At 50.8% G+C, this 22048-nt stretch overlaps 1 protein-coding gene across 1 annotated transcript in view; it reads right to left on the bottom strand.

The window, feature by feature from the left end:
• Positions 1-9882: 9882 nt before the first annotated feature.
• Positions 9883-22048, bottom strand: part of LOC127205818 (phospholipid-transporting ATPase FetA) — a 70778-nt gene continuing 58612 nt past the window's right edge. Inside the window, exons 17-27 of the mRNA XM_051165084.1 lie at positions 21671-21835; positions 20060-20171; positions 18195-18300; positions 17688-17835; positions 17021-17204; positions 15218-15441; positions 13581-13664; positions 12447-12692; positions 12174-12312; positions 10224-10354; positions 9883-10105 (exon numbers count right to left, since the gene is read on the bottom strand). Coding sequence (XP_051021041.1) covers positions 9911-10105; positions 10224-10354; positions 12174-12312; positions 12447-12692; positions 13581-13664; positions 15218-15441; positions 17021-17204; positions 17688-17835; positions 18195-18300; positions 20060-20171; positions 21671-21835 — 1734 coding nt within the window. The 3' untranslated portion in view covers positions 9883-9910. The remainder of the gene's footprint in view (positions 10106-10223; positions 10355-12173; positions 12313-12446; positions 12693-13580; positions 13665-15217; positions 15442-17020; positions 17205-17687; positions 17836-18194; positions 18301-20059; positions 20172-21670; positions 21836-22048) is intronic.

Here is a 22048-nt window from a genome sequence, read left to right on the forward strand (position 1 = left end):
CTAGACACGGGAAGGGAGGAAACACTCTGTGTTTGGCTAAGGCAGGCTTAAGTGCAGCCAGGGCTGGTCAAGTTGGCCCACACCTTTTAATTCCACCACCTGGAACTCAAGGCCTGCTAGAGCTACAAAGTGAGACGCTGTCTAAAAACAAAACACAAAAACAAACAACAAACAAACAAAAAACCCCAAACCAACCAAAGAACAAAGGGCCCTTCAATGTCAATACAAAACCCCGAGGAAAGCAGAAAGGAACAGCAGTGTAAGCGCCCTCAGCCAGGCAGCAGGAAGGAGCACTTTAGATGGTGTCCTTGCCAGGAAACCACACTAAGGCCTGACTCTACAGAGCCCCGCAAGGACGCTTAGCTAGTTCTGGGGATTGGAGCCATGCTCTGCTGGTGAGTTACATCCCCAGCCTGCTCAGCCAACTATTTTTATTTGCCAATACTTCAAGTTAGAATAATACTAGGTTCAGGCACTGCTTCCCAGCTTATGAATGGCTACCATTTCCCAGCACGGTTTCATCATCCAGTTAACACCACCTACTTTCCTTAAAGCCCGGGCCAAAAATAGGTGGTCCTTCCCATCTTCAACCTGCCTGGAGCACTCGACAGTTACAGAGTCAGACTTCAGGGCTGGGGCTGGCTCTAGAATTCCTCCCCAGGGTAAGCAGACAGTCTCCAAGGAAGAGGAGCTGTAACCCTGGCAAAGCTCTTTCAAGATTATCTAGGTAACCTCTAAGGAACTAACCAATAAGAATTTCTGCAGCCCTAAAAAAGAAAAAATTAACATACACAGCAGGTACACAGAAATCCTAATAAAAATGAAACTGGAAGAGCGAACAGCTGTTACATTTTGTACATTCCTAGGCTGAAAAACTGAACTAATCTTGCACACGACATCCGACATCCCGTTTCTGCTTTATGTAACCGGACACACCTAATTCTGCCCCGCAACCGCTGCATTGGGCTCGCTCATTCATTCATTCATTCATTCATTCATCTGCCTATCAGGTATTTAATTCGCGCTACTATGTGCCAGGCACTGTGTGTGGAAACAAAGATGAGCAGTGTATGGCTCGTCGGTGGGTGTCCGCTGGGCTACCTTGGCAATGCACAGCTAGTCTGTGACACCTGGTTCACCTTGTCCTTCGAGGCAGGTGAGGGCAGTAACGGGGCCACCGGTCGCCTAAGAACTAAAGGTTTCGAATGAGGGTGGATGAGGGAGGACTGCAGCTGGCGCTAGGCGACGAGGACCAACTTGGGAAACCAGGAGCCAAAGGCACCGAGGGCGCAGAGGACCCGCTGCGGTCAACTGCCCGAGATGACAGACAGCTGCGCTCCCACCGGGAGGACACCAGATGTGGGTTCAGCGATAGCTGGCACGAGCCAGTCTGGGCGTCTCGGGGCGGGGGATGGGGGACAGTTTGAAAAGACGGTTGGGTTGGACCTGGGGTGGTGCCCAAAGGGCTGGCTGGTGCTGGGTTTCTGACGGGGGTTACTTGGACCTCCGAACAGCGGGGGGTCTGCAGCAGAGCCAGGGACCGGAGGGGTGCAGAGGGGAGGCGCGAGGGCGGGGCGGGCAGGCCGAGCGCCTGGCTCCGGGCAGGGTGGGTTGGCAGGCCGAGGTCCGGTCCCAAGGGACCCCTAGCAATGTGGAGGCAGTGGGTGACCAGGGGGACCCCCGCTATCCTCGGGAGGGGCGCGCCTACCTCGCTACTCGCCTCGTCCGTCCTTCCGCGCGCACGGCTTGTCTCGCGCGCCCCCCGGCGTCTCCAGGGGTCGCGTGGCAGCCCACGCCGGCGCTCCCCCTCGGCTCCCCACGGCTCCGCGCGGTGGTAACGCCCGGCGGCCCCTGCAGGCGTGGTGCGGATGGTCCGCTCTGGGCAGTCCTCGTGCGGCCCCCCGCGCGAGGCGCGTTTGGTTCGGCCCGCCAAGCCCGCGGACGCGCCCACCTCCCCGGCTGCGGCGCTGCGCACTGCGCGAGTCACGCGCACAGCTTTGCAGCGAGCCAGCAGCCGGTTGCGGCGCCGCCCTGCGCCCTAGCCGGGGCGCGCAGATTTGGGGTGGGGTGTGGATGTGGCCGTCTCGCAGGCAGGTGCGTGTGGTCTCCAGCTCAGGCTGGGGCAGCGAGCCTCGCCGTGCGTTCCAGGAGAACGCCAGTGAAGAAAAGTGAAAAACAAAACGGAGCAGCCGTGGTCTCCCTTGAGACAGACCATGGACTCAGCCACTGCGGTGTGGTGTGGGCAGAGTGGCACTCGGGTTTTGGTATTTTCAAGAAGTACTCCACACACAGCTAGGGCAGCTAGGGTTAAGCCCTGGAAAAACCGGGGCCCATACTTCTGCTGCCCTGAAGGGCAGCGCATGCTGTGCTGGGTACGTGAAGGGCACCAGTGCCTCCTTGCTGCTCTCAGCGGAGCAGGGAGGTCGTTCTGCGGGCAGTTATTGTTAAAAGCCCGCTAAGAAGCAGCCGTTCTAGAAAAGGCAAGAGTCCTAGACCACGTCCTTTAGGAGTCGCAGACTTGATAGGCCAGCCAAAAAAGCAAATAAAGTGTCACACTGTGCCTCACAGTCTCAGAAATGCTGGGAACTGATGGGGTAAAAGTTTGTTGGGCATGATGCCACATGCCTTTAACCGTACAGGAGCAGGAGGGTTTCTGTGAGTTTGAGGTGAACCTGGTCTGCATAGCGGGTTCCAGCCAGACAAGGCTACATGGCATAGTTAAGCCCTGTCTCAAAAACCAAGCAAGCAACCGGGGGGGGGGGGCTAAAAAGGGCAAAAAAAAAAAAAAAAAAAAACGGATAGTGAGAAGTGGGAATCAGGGGAGCACTAAGGAGAGGCAGCTGGGTAGGCGTGGATGCTGGATACCTTTTTTTTTTTTTTTTGAGACAGTGTTTCTCTGTGTAGCCTTGGCTGTCCTGGACTCACTTTGTAGACCAGGCTGGCCTCGAACTCACAGCGATCCGCCTGCTTCTGCCTCCCGAGTGATGGGATTAAAGGCGGGCGCCACCACTGCCCTGCCTGGAAACCTTACACTGCTGGGCCTGATCGGTAAATGATGAAGAGACAATAAGGTTTCTGTTTGTTGAGGCGGGGTCTCACTATGTAGCTCTGGCTGGCCTCAAAATCACAGAGATCTGCCTGTCTCTGTCTCCCCGATGCTGGGATTGAAAATGTGTGCCGGAAGTCGAGTCCTGACAATTCTGCTTGACGGTGAAGTAGAGAGAGTTGTTAGCTCGTCCAGCAGGGGGAGCCCTGAGGAGGCACCTGGTGGCGCAGAAGCCAGAAAAGGGAATTAGATCACCTACACCTGGAGTTATAGGTGGTTGTGAGCCAGTGAGTGCTGGGAAGCGAACCCAGGTCTTTCTGCCTACACAGTCGTACATGTAGGTAGACAAAATACCCATACACATAAGAAATTAAAAATAATTCAATAATAAGAGCCAGGTGTGGTGGCGCACGCCTTTAATCCCAGCACTCAGGAGGCAGAGGCAGAGGCAGGCGGATCGCTGTGAGTTCGAGACCAGCCTAGTCTACAAAGTGAGTCCAGGATGGCCAAGGCTACACAGAGAAACCCTGTCTCGAAAAGAAAAAAAATTTCAATAAAAATAAGAGGTCAAGCCCAGCACTCAGGAGGCAGAGGCAGGCGGATCGCTGTGAGTTCGAGGCCAGCCTGGTCTACAAAGTGAGTCCAGGACAGCCAAGGCTACACAGAGAAACCCTGCCTCGAAAAACAAAAACAGAAACAAACAAACAAACAAACAAAAAAGACTAGGCAGAAACCTTTATGTCGAGGCTGGACGAGGCAACTCTGTAGGAGCAAGAGGCCTCCCCTGTAAAGTGACCAGCGTTTGCACTGTGTCAGTCCAGTAGAAAGCCTCACGAGGGGCTTTCTGAGTCGGGTGACCGGGGCTCGCTTGAGAGTCCTCTGCTGTGGATAGCCAAAACACAGAGGCGGGCAGCTTCAGGCCACGTGGGCAGCCTCCCAGAAACCTGGAGGGTCCCGGGACCAGCTCACTCCGCACCCTTTTCTTCAGAACCTTATCTACTGCTGACATAAACCGATAAACGAGGAACACTTTCCTAGGCCCTGCAGCACCTTGCCAAGTGGTTTGGGGGGTACACAGCATTCAGGACCCTGGGGTGATCCTAGACTAATTACTTCCCCTCACCTACCCGCCCCCCCCCCCCCCTCCCCCCAATCAGTAAGGTTTTTTTTTTTTTTTTTCGGGTAGCAACCGATGTTTGGCACTTTAACTTCCATGTTAATGTAATTAAGATGATGTAATGAAAACGAGATCTTCTGTTTGTTAGGCTCTTGGGACAGAGTCTCACATACCTCAGGTTGGTCTTGAACTTGTTATATGGCTAAGGATGCCCTTTAACCTCTGACCTTCTTGCCTTTGCTTCCCATGCCTTGGTGTTATGAGTGGATTAATTTTTATTTCTTTCTTTTAGTGTTTTGTATGTGTAATTGTTTTGTATGCATGTATATATGTATGTATTATGTGCACTACGGTGCATGCCTAATGCTGTTGGATGTCACGATCCACCATGTGAATACCGGGGTTCAAACTCAGGTCTTCTGCAAGAGCAACAAGTGCTCTCACCACTGAGCCAGGCCCTGCAGTTAATTTTTAAAATTTACAATGCATGCTTTTCCTTATTCTTAGCTCTGCCGGATTGCAGGTGGTCATGTTCAGTGGGAAGACACGGTAGTGCTCAGTGGACGCTCATGTCAACCCACTTGTCTCTCCTCCCAGCTTGCCAACCCTCATCTCCCCAGAGTCCGAGTAGGACAGTAGGGAGAAGAGGTGAAGAAAATTCTTACCTGATGTATGCTCTCACAAACTACTTGTAGACCCCAGAAAATATCTACAGCTAGCTTTTCCTCAAGGGATACTTTCCTGTTTTTCACAAATCTCTCATTCATAAATCTCATTATATAGCAATGGCTGTCCTGAAACTCACTCTGTAGACCAAGCTGGCCTTGAACTCACAGAGATCTACCTGCCTCTGTGTTCCGAATTCTGGGATTAAGGTGTGTGCCACGGAGTCTGGCAAGATGAAGAGGATTTACCTCACGTTCTCCTTTCTATTTAATTCTAAATCCTTAGACATTTGTCAGCACCCCTCCTCCTCCTCCTGAGGTCTTAAACTTTCAGATAACCTCTTTGAAATGATAAAGCCACTGTGTGTCCTTGGGTTAGGGCTAGGGCTAGGGGTCTTTGGGTAATACTTCCTGCTGGAAATTCATGCAAGCACAGGGCAGAGAGCTAATCTGTTCTTGCTTTTAAAAAGACTTTCTGGTAATAAGCAGGGAATCGATGCTCTGTGTTCCCTAATCATGTCTACTAGCTGTATCAACAGTCTGCTTAGATATTTCCTCACTTCCTTCTCAACTTGGGCTGAACTGAGGATTAACTCAGAGGTCACTGTAGTAGCTCTCCCTGAGATCTGGCATCTCTGCCCCTCTCCTCAAAGCCTGTAGGGCAGTGATGGGTTGAGACTGTGTTTTGCGCACACACTCCCAGATATGGCACTTGACGTCTGGCTCCTCTTTAGAGGCTTGAGGAGTCATGACAGGGTGCATATGAAGTACCAAGAAGGGCTGACTGCCCCAAACTCTACTTTTATAGATGCCTCACGTTGGGGAGGGGGAAGGCCATGAGTAAAAAAGGGGCTCCCGAGGCCCCTGAAGAAAGAATGGAGACGGCCTACAGGAGAATAAGATTCATTTTGAGGTGAAAAAGTAAGAAGGAAGTTTAGGAAGAGTAGACAATGGAAAACACTGTTTGCCTTCTGTGGGATGGTGGGAGTTAAACACAAAATAAAATAACCCTCCACAAAACCAACATGCAGTTCTTTCTCCCAAGGGAGATCACTCGTGGCCTAGACGAAAAGCCAGAGGAGCAAGCCACCATTAAAATGGGCCTATAAGTGATCCTATGTTTAAACTCTATATGTTCTCTAACATAAGGAAGTGTTACCCCAGGGAACAGGAGATCGTGCTGTCGGTGAAACTCAAACAACTGGTCCGAACAGAGCACATCCATATTAGCTAGAGAAGGGGAGGGTGAGGCTGTGGTGGTTTGAATGAGAATGTCCCTTGCAGGCTCATATATTTGAACGCTTGTCTCCAGTTGGTGGAACAGCTTGGGAAGGATTAGGAGGTGTGAGCTTGTTGGAGGAAGTGTGTCACAGGGAGGGGGGCATAAGGTTTCAAAACCCCATGCCTCCCAGTTAGCCCTTCTCCCTGACCTCCTCCTGCCCTTCCCCCTCAGGTTTGTGGTGTTGGTTGGTGGTCTGGCGCTCTGTGTATTCCGATGCAAAATTCTGTCTGCAGTCCAGATGAGTGCATTCTCACGTACACTAGTCTCTGTTGTGTAAACTTTGCTCCCCAGTTATCTCTGATTGATTAAGAAAAAAAAGGCTGGACAGTCTGTAACTGGGCAGAAAAGATGTAGGCGGGGCTTCAGTTCCAGGGCTTGGGGTAGGGACCAAGAGGTGGGAGGTTAAAAGAGAAAGGAAGAAGGATGAGGGAGAGAAAAGACATGGCTCGATGGAGCAGATCCAGCCCAGACAGGATCAAGATTGGCAAGAAACCTGGGGGGTATGGCTAGGAGGTAGCCAGACTAGCTTGGAAAAATCAGTATAAATTGTACCTGCCCAGTTATGGTGCTTAAAGCTTGTTAAATAAATCAACAGGCCCCTGTCTCAATTATTTGGGCGCTAGCCAGGTTAGTGGCACCTTCTAGAATTAATACTTTTCTACAACATTGGAGATTGGGATGGAAGTGCTCATCTAAGGCGTCAATGCTGTACCTGCCTGCCCGCTGCCGTGCTTCCCCTATGATGGTCACAGACTCAGTCTCTGAAGCTTTAAGCCCCAGCAAACACTTTCTTTTATATGTTGCCTCAGTCATGGTGCCTCTTTACAGTACCAGAAAAGTCCCTAAGGCAGGGATCATATTCTGAGAAGAGGGAACAGAAAGAGCCAAGGCTCGTGGCTTTGGCACACAATGGAACTGCAATAGCTTGGCATGCCAAGAATAGAATCCTGTGCAACAGAAAGTGGTCACTGGGACTGGAAAGCAGGGAAGTCATCACAGGCAGCGAAGGATGCTCCTCTGTGCTGTAGATGACAGATTAGAGAGAAGCTAACAGGCGGCAGGAGGCCCGAGATGTCATTATTGAGAGCCCTGATGGTGGGACAAATACGCAGCGGGGAAATTAGAGACATTTCTGCCTCAGAAATGACATAACAACTGAGTACCTTGGTTTGAGAAATGGCAGAGCAGCAGCCAGTAAGACTTCTAGGAGGCTGGGTTGACACTGTTCATGGGAATAAACATAGGCAGAGGCCAGGACTGGTGGCTCAGACCAGTGACCGCTTGGGAGGGAGTAGCAGGGTTTCCGTGAGTTCAAAGCTATCCTGAGCTATAGATTAGGTTCCCTGTCAGTTTGGGCTGAGTGAGATCTTACCTCAAATGAACAAATAAACAAAGAGGATATAGGTCTGGGAGGTAGCTTAGTTGGTAAAATGCTGCTTGCCTTGCAAACATGAAGGCCTGAGTTGTAGGCTAGCGCCCATGCCGAAGCTCCAGCCACAGTGGTAAGTGGTGGTGTGCCCTTGTAATGCCAGCCTCGGGGAAGAACGACACCTGAGGCTGTCCTCAGGCCTCCACACACATGGGTACACATTGCATGCACACTTATAAGCGTGTGCGCACACATTAAAAAGAAAAATACACAGGCAGAGCAGCGGCTTTGAGTCATTCCGTCACTCACCCATTTGTCCGGCTGACATCTGTTTGCGCTGTCTGCTGACAGGAGGTACCCATGACCACAATGTCTTCTGATAAGTGCCGTGGACCGAGGCACAGATGGGCAGAGACAGGACAGGTGTATAATCACGCTAAGGAATTAGGGCAGGTGCCTGAAAAGTGGTTTTGGTTTTTAACATTAAAATTGGGAACATGCTTGTGATCCCAGCACTTGGGAGGCAAGAAGATCATGAGTTTAAGACACAGACTAGGCGCAGTCAGTTTGAGGCCAGCATGGGAATCCCACAGGCAGGTGAAGTCATGTAGTGTGCCATTCAGTGGTACCTAATAAACCAACAGATTATGTCTAGTTCCAGGGAGTCTGAGTTTTTAGGGATAAGTATTAAGTTCACTAGATAAAAAAAAAAAAAGGGGGTGGGGTGGGGTGGGGAAAAGCGTTTGAGGGTATGAAAACAACGTTTGTGGTGACATAAAGCCGGCATCTTCATGATGAGTGAAGGCAGATGGAGGAGTGATCGAAGACAAGGCTGGAGAAGGCTGGATAACAGGGTCTAAAGTTTAACTTTATGTAGAAAGCTAAGCTGGGTTTAGGTATGAACAAACTTTCTTTTCAGGAAGATTTATCTAGAAACAGTAGGGGGATGCTTCAGATGGAGAAGACTCCGGGGGCGGGGGGCAGGGTGAAGAGAGAGGAGGTGATAAAAGTCTGAGCAAAGGCAATATTACAGCAACAGGAAGGAACAGAAACCAAGAAATGAGCATGAAGATCTTATATGACTTGACGGCTGACTGAAAGTCTGACTAGGAAAAAAAGCAAAGGGTGATCCAATCTGATCACCCTGCCTTGGGTGCCTGGGGTGACAGTGATGGCCTCCTGGTATGTTGGGGGGACGGTCAGGGTAAGTTGGGTGTGCTGAGTTTATATTTTGAGAGGTTCAGCTAAGTGGAGGGCCTCGGATTCAGTTCTCTATTTAGATTAAGAAGAGGTGGGGACTGTGGAGTCGAGAGTTACCTTCCGTTGGTAAGGGAAGTCATGATGCGCAGAAAGCACAAAACCTACAGTTGGACTCTTGGGATACAAGCTGAAGGTGTGTGACCAGGGTAAGAACTATGTAGCTGAGATGTGTGGTCAGACTAAGGCCAGTGCAGACTTCAGGGGGCAGAGATGTACAACGGAACTGAAAAGGGAGAGAGGCAGGGGATGGGGACCCGTGGGTGGTGCTTTCACTGATAAAGCTTTATAATGCTATCGCTCAGGTTATATTATTACCACCAGGGACCCAACAGACCATACAGATATCGCCACTTCAATACAAGCAGGTTATTTCTCCGTTTATTTCTCCGCAAACTTCTTAGAAACAGTTTTTCAAGTACGTCAAGTACATACAATTTCTCCTCAGAATCGTTTTATAGGAGACACTCACTCACCAGCAGTGGCTTATGTCCCCTTAAGAACTATTTGTTTTGATCCCCTGCATTTGCCCACCCCCCTTGGTTCTAGTGCCTGAATAAATATCAGTTCTTAGACGTATGGGGGAGAAGGCAGAACTCCCAGCTGGCCTGCCTCTCTTTTCTTTCCTTTCTTCTTCTTTTTTTGTATTTGGTCCAGAAACTCCTTCAGCTTCTTAAGACCAATTCTTCACAGCCTCCTCCCCCCACCCCCTTTGCTACTCAGGGTCAGCAAAATGCTCACCTCATGCCCCAAATCTTGCAGAAAAACCTGAGAATAGCTGTCTGGGTGGGAGTATGTTCACATGGGTTCTGGGTATGGGAGAGACGGGGCCAGGCAAAAGCTTCCTAGGCCGTCTTCGCCCATCTTACCTCTTCACCTCTTCCACTTGCGCTAGTCTGGGTTAAAGTCTGGAAGGAGTGATCGGAGGCCGGGGCTCGCTTTTTCTTGAAGTGCTGCAACTCTGGCCGGTGTCTGGGGCTGGTCCCTCTTCCCCTGCCTTCCCTGGGTACAGCAGCGTTCTGGGGAATGAAGCCGCTGGAGGCCTGAGGGCAGGTCTGCGCTGCTTTCCCAAGGGCCCTGGATCCCTTTCTACTTTGTCATGCGCAAGGCAAGTGAGAGGGAGGAAGAGCAGGGAGGAGTGGTGGCTGACTGACTGAGGGTCTCTCTAAGGCCTCTACTTTTTAAAGAGTCCTCTTGTTAGTTTGAAGGCACTGGAAGAATTCAGTGTCTTGCCCGATGTGATAAGAGCCCCAAAGCCCTGCTTGTGGGAGAAAGCGTAGGCAGAGCGGCGAAGGCTTGGGTGTTTTACTTTGGTGTGGACCGGGGGCGGCGGCGGGTGTTTCAGGCAAAAGTGAATCCTGTTCAGAACCTGTATCCAGAGCGGGGTGGGGTGGGGTGGGGTGGGGTGGGGGCAATAAGGTTTTCAGACATGGAGACCAAGCAGAGGGGTCCTGAGTTGCGGCTGTGTAGGTTCCCCCTTCACTCACCTTGTCCACATTGACGGGCCAGAGCACTGGTTTGAGAAAGTTGTACCCGATCCCAGGGATCATACAGAGCACGGTGCTGAGGACGAGGCACAGCCACATCTGGGGCTGGCTGAGGCTGTTCCTGGCCACACCTGGGGACGGGTGAACCAGGAAAGGAGAGGCTGAAACAGCCTGGAGAAGGAGCTAGGGTTAGGGGCGGGAGCAATCTGTCAGGGCACAGCTACATTCTCCAGTGCCGAGAAGGAAGTCACTGATTTCCAGACAATCTAGCCTCCTGAGATGTAATATAAATGCAAACAAAATCACTATATATTTCACACTTTTCAGAACTACTCAGCCGATGCAGCAGTTTCCCTTTTTTGGTAGAAGGTTGCTTTGGTAGCTGGGACGATTCAGACACCTTTGTCTCCCTCTAAAGGCTGGGCTGGACAGAGCAGGGGGAGCACAGCAGGTTAAAATGCACCCTAGTGCATCCATGCAAAAACAAATAGAAGGCGCTGGGGCTAGCAGGACAGTTCAGGGGGATGTGCTGCCATGCCTGAGTGAGGGCTTGAGTCCCATTCCCAGGAGTCACATAGTAGAAGGCGAGAACCACCCCCTCATGTTGTTATTTCTCAGCCTCTCTTCCTCTCTCTCACACAATAAATAATTACATAATAAATAAACATGATAAAATTTGAAAAAAAAGAAAGAAACTTTTGGAGAAGAAAAATGAGTTAGTGGCCTGACAGGGTTAGGGTTAGGGTTAGGGGTTAAGGTTTGGATTCAGAACTAAGCACATGATAGCTAGTCTAGGTTTTGTTCATTTAAATGGCAACAGGGGAGTAGAAAGGCAGGGTTCATCTGCAGAAAGGAGTTGGGCTGGAATTTCAAGTCATTTCATTGAAACAAACAAACAAACAAGGCTGCAGAGACGGCGCAGCAATGAAAAGCACTGGCTGCTCTTCCAGAGGGCACGGGTTCAGTTCCCAGCACCCACACGCCAGCTCACGCCTGTCTGTAACTCCAGGGGACCCAGCATCCTCACACAGACACATATGCAGGCAATACACATACCAATGCACACAAAAATAAACCTTAAAACAAGCAAAGAAAAGTCTCTAAAATGGTGCTCAACACTCAAGTGAAGCTTCGAAGATTAACTAACCTAAAATATTTGGGGGGGGGGCAGGGGGAAAGGAGGGCTGGAGAGATGGCTCAGAGGTTAAGAGCACTGGCTGTTCTTCCAGAGGTCCTGAGTTCAATTCCCAGCAACCACATGGTGGCTCACAACCTTCTATAATGAGATCCAATGCCCTCTTCTGGTGTGCAGCCGTACACGCAGGCAGAGCACTGTATACATAATAAATACATTTTTTAAAAAAGAGAAAGAAAGAAAGAGGCGTGATGGCACATGCCTTTAATCCCAGCACTTGGGAGGCAGAGGCAGGCGGATCACTGTGATTTTGAGGCCAGCCTGGTCTACAAAGCAAGTCCAGGACAGCCAAGGGTACACAGAGAAATCCTGTCTCCAAAAACCAAAAAAAAAAAAAAAACAAACAAACAAAAAAACAAAAACAAAAACAAAAACAAAAAACAAACAAACAAACAAACAAACAAAAAAAAACAAAAACCAAAAAGGTTTTGTGCTCTATTGGAGAAGGACTATTTCTTTCTTTCTTTTTTCTTCTTCTTCTTCTTCTTCTTCTTCTTTTTTTTTTCAAGACAGGGTTTCTCTGTGTGACTTTGGCTGCCCTGGACTGGCTTTGTAGACCAGGCTGGGCTAGAACTCGCATCGATCCGCCTGCTTCTGCCTCCCGAGTGCTGGGAGGTGCCACCATGCCTGTTTCCAGAGACTATTTCTTATTCATACCTCTATCTGAGCACCATAATACATAGTTTCTCGCTAAGCACTAAATTAGCATTTCATCAGTCCTTCCCCACTCTGCACGCTGGCTGGTCAGGGCTTACCCAGGAACTGGAAGACGTTGGGGAACATTAGACACAGGCCTTCACTACTGAGCAAGAGCAAGACGCAGAAGTAGAGCCCCAGGCTGCCCCAGGTGAAGGTGTGGTTTATCACTGTCCAGGAGGTAGTCCTCAGGGCAATCTGAAAAGCACTTAAGCCTGTAACGGGAGGTGTCCCTGCCCACCACGCCCCCCCCTTTCTACACAGACGGGCTCCCCACTCGGCCGCCCTCACTCCCACGTCACGTCACGTCACATCACATCACGGGGCCACACCTGCATCGTCATCACCCAGATCAAGGTGGTCTGCACCAGCAGGGAGAAGGACTGGAAGTCGGAGAGGTCCTTGCCGTCACAGCGCTCCGAGTTGAAGATGGTCCCCATGGGGACGAAGAACAGCACGAAGGAGCTGTAGATGCCGTGCGCCAAGCACTTTAAGAACTCCTTCTTGTTGAAATATAGGTTGTGCTGTCCGGGCTCATACAGCTCTGGGTAACAGAGACTCCATGTTTCATTCACATCCTGGAAAGACCACAAGGTGAGGAGGAGGAGGAAGAGGAGGAGGAGGAGGGCCAGGGCCTTTCCCCGGGTCCTATCTCCACCACAGTAGTCTGCTACTGGGCTGCCCAGGCATTCTCTTATGCCGTGCTTGAGACGCACAACCACAGCCCTCTCCAGGCGAGGCTCTGTCTGTAGAAGGGGGGTGGGAAGTGCTTGGAGGCAGTTAGGATTAGGGGTTGGCTCCAGGGCGGCTGGAAGGGAGGAGGGCTGAGCTGGGGGGGGGGGCAGTGAGGAGCTAGGGCTTAGGCCCCAGGCTTAAGTGTTCCTCTGGTTAAAATGCTTCTTGAGTCAAAAGCCAGTGGACAGAGGCAGGAAAATGAACTAGGATTAGCAAAGCCCTTAGAAGCCATTCTTCATTTATTGTATTCCTCTTTGGAGACTTTTTCTACTGTGGGGCCCAGACATGGAGGTGGGGAGGAGAGTCAGGGAGAGAGAGTGAGAGATCAGGACTCCTACACCAGAGGTACTTTCTATCAAAACAGACCCTGAGCCCTGGGCTGGTTCCTTGTGCCACCAGGCGTTACACCCAGAGCCCCACGCCTGGCCTTCAGAACTCCCACCGAGGCAGTCCTGCAGCAGCCGCCTCCGGCCTACCACCTGCGAACAAGGCCTCTCCTGTCTCAGTTTCTTGCTTTATCAAGTCTTGGCTAAATGGTTCTGTTCCTCTCACTAATTTTTGGAGGGTACCTTGCTCTCCCTTGTACTAGCCAAGGTGGTCAACTCCGTTCCCCGCTCTAGAAATTTCCTTCACACAGGACAGAGCACAAAGAGAGCTCACTGCAGCTTTCTTTCTCATTCCTTGAGTCCAGAGTCTTGGCCCTGTGTACAAGACCTGCCCCCGGGCCTTACCTTTTCAAACAGACTCAAGCCCAGGACAGGGAGGGATGTGTAGACCAGGTTGTAGCAGGTGATGAACCAGGTGTCGTACACTGTCTGCAAGGGTACCAAGGAGATGTTTTTTCAGATTACTTTCTTTCTTTTCTTTTCTTTTTTTGTTTTTTCTGTGTAGCCTTGGCTGTCCTGGACTCACTTTGTAGACCAGGCTGGCCTCGAACTCACAGAGATCTGCCTGCCTCTGCCTACCAAGTGTCAGATTACTTTCTTCATGGAGCCCAAGCTCTCCCTCTCAGGTCCGGTGCAGCCCTCTCCTGGTCCCCTCCCCTCTCCCCACTGCTAACCTAAAGTGCGATTACTTAGTCTCCAGAAATCTGATATAGAACCCCAGACTTTCTTTGATCTCACTCTAGAACCCACATTCCCAGACTGGGGCAAGGCCATGCTGGGCTTGCAGAACTGACCTGAAACAAGCCTCACAGCCTGCACTGTCCCTCTGGGTACAGACAGGACCCAGGGCAGATCACAGGGAAAGCTAGCCATAGCCGTACCTTTACCTGTGTGCTGGCACTCAGTGGCCTGACAGGGCAAGGAGAAGAGATGCTATGATTCTTCTCCAGCTGGGTGCTCCATGCTGGGACCCCTTTCCTCACTTACTATCCACTCCCAAAGACCAGCTCAGCCTGAGTTAGGATTGGGTGTGTCAGTCTACAGTGTCAGGGTAATAAATCCTCAGACTGTTTCTCCCGGGACTCCTTGAGACACTCCTGAAAGGCTTGTCACAGGAAGAGGGCTCTTTATGACACCAAAACCTTAATTTCCTCTAGGGTGTGACTTCATATTCGAATGTGAAACTGATCTATCAAAGTAACGCTTTTGTGTGTCTTGAGGCAGACCTGGGCAGCTATCGTTCAAAGGGGAGGTGACTAGCACGGCAGCCTGTCGGCTGTCATGATCCGAGAGGCTCCTGGAGGCTGAGCCAGTATTTAGTTTGGACTGTGTGGATGATGCATAAGGATTGCTGTCATTATTCATCCTCAGACTCAAAATATAACCAGTTTAAAGTACTTCGGGAGTATGTAGAACGTAGCTATTATAGCTTTATGATTCTGATGATTTATAATAAAGATGGATATCCCATATTATAATCGCAAAGTTAAAGTCAGTTTTTAAAAGTGGTGAAATTCCCTCTTCCAGCCTTCAAGAGCACCAGGCACGCATGTGGCACACATACATATATGCAGGCAAAACGCTCATACACATGAAATAAAATAAATAAATCTAAAAGCAATAAAAGCGGAGGGTTATTAAGCTATTATGGATAACAACAACAGAAGGGTAACTCTGGACGCTAAGAGAATCTCTAGCTCCTCTGATTTTTCTCAATTATAAATGTTAAAAATTCTAGTGTCAGTGTGAGCTCATTGGAGAGCTCTGAAGGTGGCATAGAACCTTTATGATCTGGAAACGCAAAGTTGATGTGGGTTTGGGGATTAATATAGGATGAAGATGTGGATGCAACACTTTATGTGCTCACTGCCTTCTAGAGAAGAAAAACTATGCGCATAGGCTAATTAGAGTCTTGGGGATGGCCGCCTGATGTTGGGGATGGCCGCCTGATGTTGGGGATGGCCGCCCGCCAGACATCTTACCTGTGCAGAGAAGCCATTGAAGAAGGCGTACCAGAAGTGCACCAGGGTGAAGGCGAAGTTTTTGTAAAAGAAGTAGCTGAGAAATTTGCACATGCGGTTGTAAGACCAGCGGCCATGCACCAAGAGAAGGCGCTGGAGATAGCGGAACTGGCCGAAGGAAAAGTCGCTGTTGAGCATGGCCTGCACGCCTTCGTGGCCGCTGATGCCGACCCCAATGTGGGCAGCTGCAAAGAAACCCCAGATGTCCCTGAGACGTGAGGAAGATGGCTTGCGGGGCTCTTACCCTGGAAGGTGTGAAGGGAACTCGGAGACCAGGCCGTATATGCCTCCTAGCTCACTGTTGGGAACACTGTCAGGCCTAGTTAGACTGGCTGCTTCTTAGTGGACTCTGTCTTTTCCCTGATCGCTCTTTCTCCACACACTGGGAAACAGCCCCTTCTTCTGCACTTTGTTCTGGACTCTGTCACTCAGACCGCTCACTTCGGCCAGCACCGGAGGGCTGTCCTGTGCCACCTGGGCTCTTTCTTACTTTCAGATAACGGAGATTTAAATTCCTCCTTGTTATCCACAGGAGCTGCTTAGGTGAGCTGAGGGTACAGGGTGAATATGCCAATCTAGCACAATGTTTAATTACCACGTTATTTAAGGGGCTAAAATGTAACCGTTCAGAGGGGTAGGAAATGTGCATACTTTGTTAGTAGAAATAAACTCTTCAGGGGACTTAAAATGATTCTTGTTGGATAAAGCAAGACTGTACTGATAGGATATAAGACTGAATTTTCTTTCTTTCTTTTTTTTGTTTGGTTTTTTTGAGACAGGGTTTCTCTGTGTAGCCTTGGCTGTCCTGGACTCACTCTGTAGACCAGACTGGCCTCCAACTCACAGCGATCCGCCAGCCTCTGCCTCCCAAGACTGAATTTCTTTTTTTAATCTGTAATTACTTTGTGGAAATTCACACTTTTGGTCACGTTCACTGATTTTCTCATGTACACCTACACGATTGCTTAACAGGATGAACTGAGTTTTCTTTCTCTTTTTTCCCAGAGACCAGGTTTTTTATGTGTATCCCGGACTCTGCTCTGTAGATCAGGCTGGCCCTGAACTCAGAGATCCACCTGCCTCTGCCTCCTGCGAGTTGGGATTAAAGGCTTGAGCTACCACGCCCAGCTAGGATAACTCAACGTTCTAAAGCCCCAAAGATTGGAGCAGGAACCCTTTCAGAACCGATGCAGAGTCTGGGCTATCTGGTGAGGTTTTGTTCATACTTCAGAGATCAACTCTTTGGATATGCACTTGAAATTTAAACCAGAAAAGTTTAGCTGTTGGCTTCTTCTGAAAGGAATTACAGTAAATTGCTGACTCCCCTCCAGGCGGGGGAGGCACAACAGGTTCTAAGGAGCATGACCTTAAGACCACAGATTTCAAAAAAGAGAGAAAATGGCTGATTCCTGCCAAGAGGCTCTTTCTGCAGACTTGCTGCCATCTCAGACAGGTGGGATGGCAGCTGCACAGGCTGCTGTGATGTCAGGGTGTGTGTATATTCATGTACGGCCATGCATATCCGTGTCTGCACTTACCTGTCACCGAACAAGTGAACGGATCTGAGTTTGTGCGTGCCTATGGACATAGATCTAAGTGACAGTCTCAGGGTAAAGGAGTTGCAAACAGTAAGTGCATACTTCTAAGCCGGGTGGGAGTGTGAGTCAAAAGCATGCACGAACCGGTCAGATCAATTTTACCCATGGAGGAAGGAAGGGGGATAGGTCACAGGTGGGGGCTACTGCCCACCTCCCCCTCACATGCCTTTGATCATGCTGATGTCATTGGCCCCATCCCCGATGGCCAGTGTCACCACCTTCTTGTACCTCTTCACCAGGTCGACCACTTGGGCCTTCTGAAGGGGTGTCATCCGGCAGCAGATCACCCCCTTGCACATGCACGCTGTTCGTAGCAGCTCCAACTCCATGTTCCCTTCTAGGGCATAGGCCTGCAGCACCAGGACACACTCACTCAGCGCATTACCCCAAAGGCTCTGCAGGTCCTCTCCTGTCTTTTTTAGGGCAGGCCTAGCTCTTCACGAGGTGCTCTACCCGCAAGAGGGCCCGCCTCTTGAGTTAGTTCTGGGTGACATCTGGCTGAGCCTCCAGTGGGAAACCATTCAGGGCCTCTCATGGCGCCAAGGCGGTCAGCAGGCTGTCAGGCACGTGGCTCCTGAGGGGCCTGCCCGGCTCCTGTACCCCCTCCCCTGAGTAGCCAGCCATGTTAGCAGAGAAGGGTGGATGTAGAGTAAGGAAGCGATTTTCTTTGGCTTTTCTTTCTTAGATGTCTTTCGGATAAAAGGGGTACCCCAGGGAAGGGGAGTAGGGTGACTCGTAAAATAGGGAAAGGATGGAGTTCCCCTGAGTTGGGTTGGACCTGGGGGTGGAATGCCTCGAACAAGGAATCAGAACTGTGGCTGTGTATTGCCCACCAGACTGTAGCCATTGATGACCAAGCCATAGCTGCCGTTGGGCACCTCATCAAGGATTCTGAAGGGCATTTGGGGTTTCCTGGCGAGGTAAATGTTTATGGGATCTGATTCCAGTAGAGACTCGGGCTTCATCTTCTCCCTTGCTGTCCTGGAAGCCAAAAAAAAAGCACGGTCAGGGGCTCATCTGAGCACTACAGCTTCCGGAGGAAAAAATAAACCAACAGGATTCGTCCAAGGCAGAAGTGAGCAAGGGAGGCCTGGGGCCTCTGCAGAACAGCACACGGCTCCCTGCGCCTGAGGCCTCTGCCGCCACGTTCACACTTCTCCACTCGCATTCTGAGTTCTTTAGGCCAAACGCCTCTTTATAAAATTATCTCAACCATTTTGGGTGTTTTGTTTCCCTTTCAGCATTTCTTCCCTGTATCTTCTGTGGAGGGGGCCACATTTGGGGAAAGGCGAGAGGAAGGCTTGGGTCCAGACAGAATTTGCTCTCCTTCCTACGTGTACCTGAGTTCTTGCAGGACAGTTTCCCTGTCTGTGCCTTCCACAGTGAACACTCCATCCATTTCATCCTTGAATATCCTACAGGCGTAGGCGACGTTCACAGCCGTCTCTATGGAAGGGGGAATACACGTCTCATTTGACTGTACGTACAATGCAGGTCACATGGATGTCCACATTTGCCTTGGTGCAGTTACAATGCACTTTCTGTTCCCGTGAACTGTAGTCAATGACAGGTGAGTGTCTACCTGGCTCTGCCTTAGGAGTCACTTAGGAGCAGCCGAGCTTACTCAGGCTTAGTCTCTCTAAGAAGCCTCCCTGTTTGTGTGAATGTGTATGAGTGTGCCATAGCACACGTGTAGAGACCAGAGAAGTGTGTACCATGTGCACGTGTGGGGGTCAGAGGGCAGTGTGTGCCACGTGCACATGTGGGGGTCAGAGAGCAGTGTGTGCCATGTGCACGTGTGGGGGTCAGAGGGCAGTGTGTGCCACGTGCACATGTGGGGGTCAGAGAGCAGTGTGTGCCATGTGCACGTGTGGGGGTCAGAGGGCAGTGTGTGCCACGTGCACATGTGGGGGTCAGAGGGCAGTGTGTGCCACGTGCACGTGTGGGGGTCAGAGGGCAGTGTGTGCCACGTGCACGTGTGGGGGTCAGAGGGCAGTGTGTGCCATGTGCACGTGTGGGGGTCAGAGGGCAGTGTGTACCATGTGCACATGTGGGAGTCAGAGGGCAGTGTTTGCCATGTGCACGTGTTGGGGTCAGAGGGCAGTGTGTGCCACGTGCACGTGTGGGGGTCAGAGAGCAGTGTGTGCCACGTGCACGTGTGGGGGTCAGAGAGCAGTGTGTGCCACGTGCTCGTGTGGGGGTCAGAGGGCAGTGTGTGCCATGTGCACGTGTGGGGGTCAGAGGGCAGTGTGTGCCATGTGCACGTGTGGGGGTCAGAGGGCAGTGTGTGCCATGTGCACGTGTGGGGGTCAGAGGGCAGTGTATGCCATGTGCACGTGTGGAGTCTGTTCTTTTTCTCAACCATGTTGGTGTCAGGGAGTGATGTCAGGTGACCGCAGTCTTGGTGGCCAGCACCTTCTCCCTCTGGGTCACCTTGTTGGCTTGTGGACGTGTCTCTCTGAACAGTCCTGTTCCTATTTCTATACTAGATTTTGTGAAGATAACGACAGGCTCAAGTTGCACCATTTCTTTGTATGAAGAAAGCTGGAATTTGGAATACATTAATACTTAAGGAGAAAGTTAATATCCAAATCCTGGCTAAAGGTGTGATAGGATTCAGGAGAGAGAGTTGCGTATTTTCCCAGAAATGTGTGACTGGAAGTCCTCGGGGGATTCATAGGGCTGTCCAGGAGAAGCAAAGGAATTCTGAGTGGGAAAATGACCCATGTCCAGGAGTGGGGACAGGGTTCGGGGGAACATAAGAGGGTGATGGTCACAGCGCAGGAGAGAAGAGTATCTAGGTTCTTGAAGCCCAAAGGGATGTTTAAGTCACGAAGTCACTGCAGGCCCCTGGGCAGAGGGGTGAGATAAAGCTAGGATATGTGAGGACGAATAAGCTGAGGGCTGAGTGTATACTGTGCTGAAATTAGCACAAGCAAGAGGGAGAGAGAGACAGCAGTGGACAGATGAAGGCTGAACAGGGGCGGTAGCAGCAGTCAGGGTTTTCAGAGGAGACCGGCACATGGTAGGAAGACAATGGACAATGTTATAAAGTGACCACCAGGGCAGAGTAAATGACAGATTATGTACAAAAGCGGAGAGGAAGGCAGGCGTCTGCTCGGACACACTGCGGCTTGCCAAGCGAGGAAGGAAAGCCAAGGCTGGGTGGGCAGGGAGAGGGCTGTGCGCAGGCTGGTCCTTTTACCTTGCTTATCGCCAGTCAGAACCCACATTTTAATTTTGGCTTCGCTCAGGGTGACAATTGTCTCAGGCACTCCGCTTTGAAGCTTGTCTTCTATGGCTGTGGCTCCTAGTAACTGCAGATAGGAGATGATCGGTTAGCGAGCAGCGCAAGGATGCCAGCGGCAACGCCAAGTGCTACCTAGACTCTGCGCAGGCGCCTCCGCGCTCCGCGCTCATGGACCTGGCACAAGGGTCCCGGGTGGGGGCCGGGAACTCAGCACTTTTGCCTCTGACACACACAGCTCTTGCTTATTTGCTTTTGTTTTCAAGATGTAGCTCTGGCAAATCCTGGAACTCTCTGTGTAGACCAGGATAGCCTAGAACTCAAAGAGGTCAGCCTGCCTCCATCTCCCAGGTGCTGGGATTAAAGGCGCGCATCACTATGCCGGACGCTACACATGTTTTTTTTTTTTTTTTTTTAACCATACAGTGCAGCAGCATTAGAGACTGGAGACACTAGAGTCTTGCCCCAGTTGTACATGAAGCTGTGTGCTCACACCAAACCATCCGTGTCTTGGTACCTTCACTTCCCCCTCACGTCCTAGCAGGTTTCCTGGCCCCAGGAAAGGGTGAGTCCCAGAAGACGCATCTCCATCTTTCCCTGCAACCCTGCACGAGCTGAGGGTGCTTTATGGTTTGATCCAGTGAGATCAGGGTCTTGGTCTAACCCTCAGCCTGTTTTATGGAATTCCTAAAGTATGGATGTGGGGATGCGTCCCACAACCATACTGAGGAGCTGGGAGCTAGACAAACTACTGAGTGGGTTTTTGTTAGATCGTCAGATGGGCAGACAAGAAGAAAAGTTGAGATGGCTACCACCCTCTGCTGCTGCCAGCATGCTGTCTTTCCACAGTGGAGCCAGCCTGATGAGTCTGGCCACACACACACACACACACACACACACACACACACACACATACACACACACATCTCTTTTTGAGTCATCTTAGCTTCTCTTTTTCTTGTGCCCCCCAGCCAATCCACACGCATCCTACTGACTTCTTTCAAAGAACAAAGCTGTGCACTATTGGCTCCTTTCTCCTTGGGAGCTGCTCTGCACACAGCGGTGACTTAAGCTGCTCCCTCCCTCAACTCTCTGCTTGAGCCCTTCTGTGGTTTCCTGTGGTTTCCCAGCCCCACCTCCCCAGGGCCGCAGTTACAGGTGTGTGCTCCCATAGCCTGCTCCGTGCCCTGCTTGGGACAAGACCCAGGGGCTTTGCGTGTGCCGGGCCAGCACTCTACCAACTGTGTTACGTTCCTAGCCCCAGGTTATGGAGTTTCTCTGGGCAGATTTTATTTAGGTGGCAAGAAGGACTTTAAAAAAAACTATAGGCAGAACAATATTTTCATCATAGATTTAGATGACTCGGGGTATGTTCACTCAGCCTGAACTTCTGTACCTAGTTTCCCAGGCATGAAATTTTGGGGCTTTCTTGTTGAGCCTGCCTATTTTCCTCCCAGAGGCAGCCTCATGTACTGGTCCTGCAGGGGTCACTCTTAGAAGCCTGGCTCAGTCCATGAGCTGCCACCACCACCTCCGCCCCCAGCGTGTCTCTAGCTCCTTCATGCTCACCATCAAGTCTCTCTCAATTTCATCATAGACGTGAGCTAAGTTTCTTTCCCGATCTTCTAAAGTCAGGCAGGCTTTACTGTGCTTCTTAATCCATGTCTGGAAAAACGATTTGTCCAGCTCCCGGTAAGCTACCATGAGGGTGCGGAGGCCTTCACTGGCAAAGTCCTGGAAGACATGTGTGTGCCGGGTCAGTGCTGGGCAAGGCTGACATATGGGCCTATCCGCCTGTAAAATGGGGGTTCCTGGTTAGTACCACAGGCCTGGGCTTGTGCTTTCTAAGCAAAATGTTCCAAGGAAGTCAGGTGAGGTAATGCATGTATGTAATCGTAGCACTTTGGAGACTGAGATAGGAAGACTCTAAGTTCTAAGCCAGCCTGG

Source organism: Acomys russatus, chromosome 2 (assembly GCF_903995435.1).
Source record: "Acomys russatus chromosome 2, mAcoRus1.1, whole genome shotgun sequence".
Lineage (NCBI taxonomy): Eukaryota > Metazoa > Chordata > Mammalia > Rodentia > Muridae > Acomys > Acomys russatus.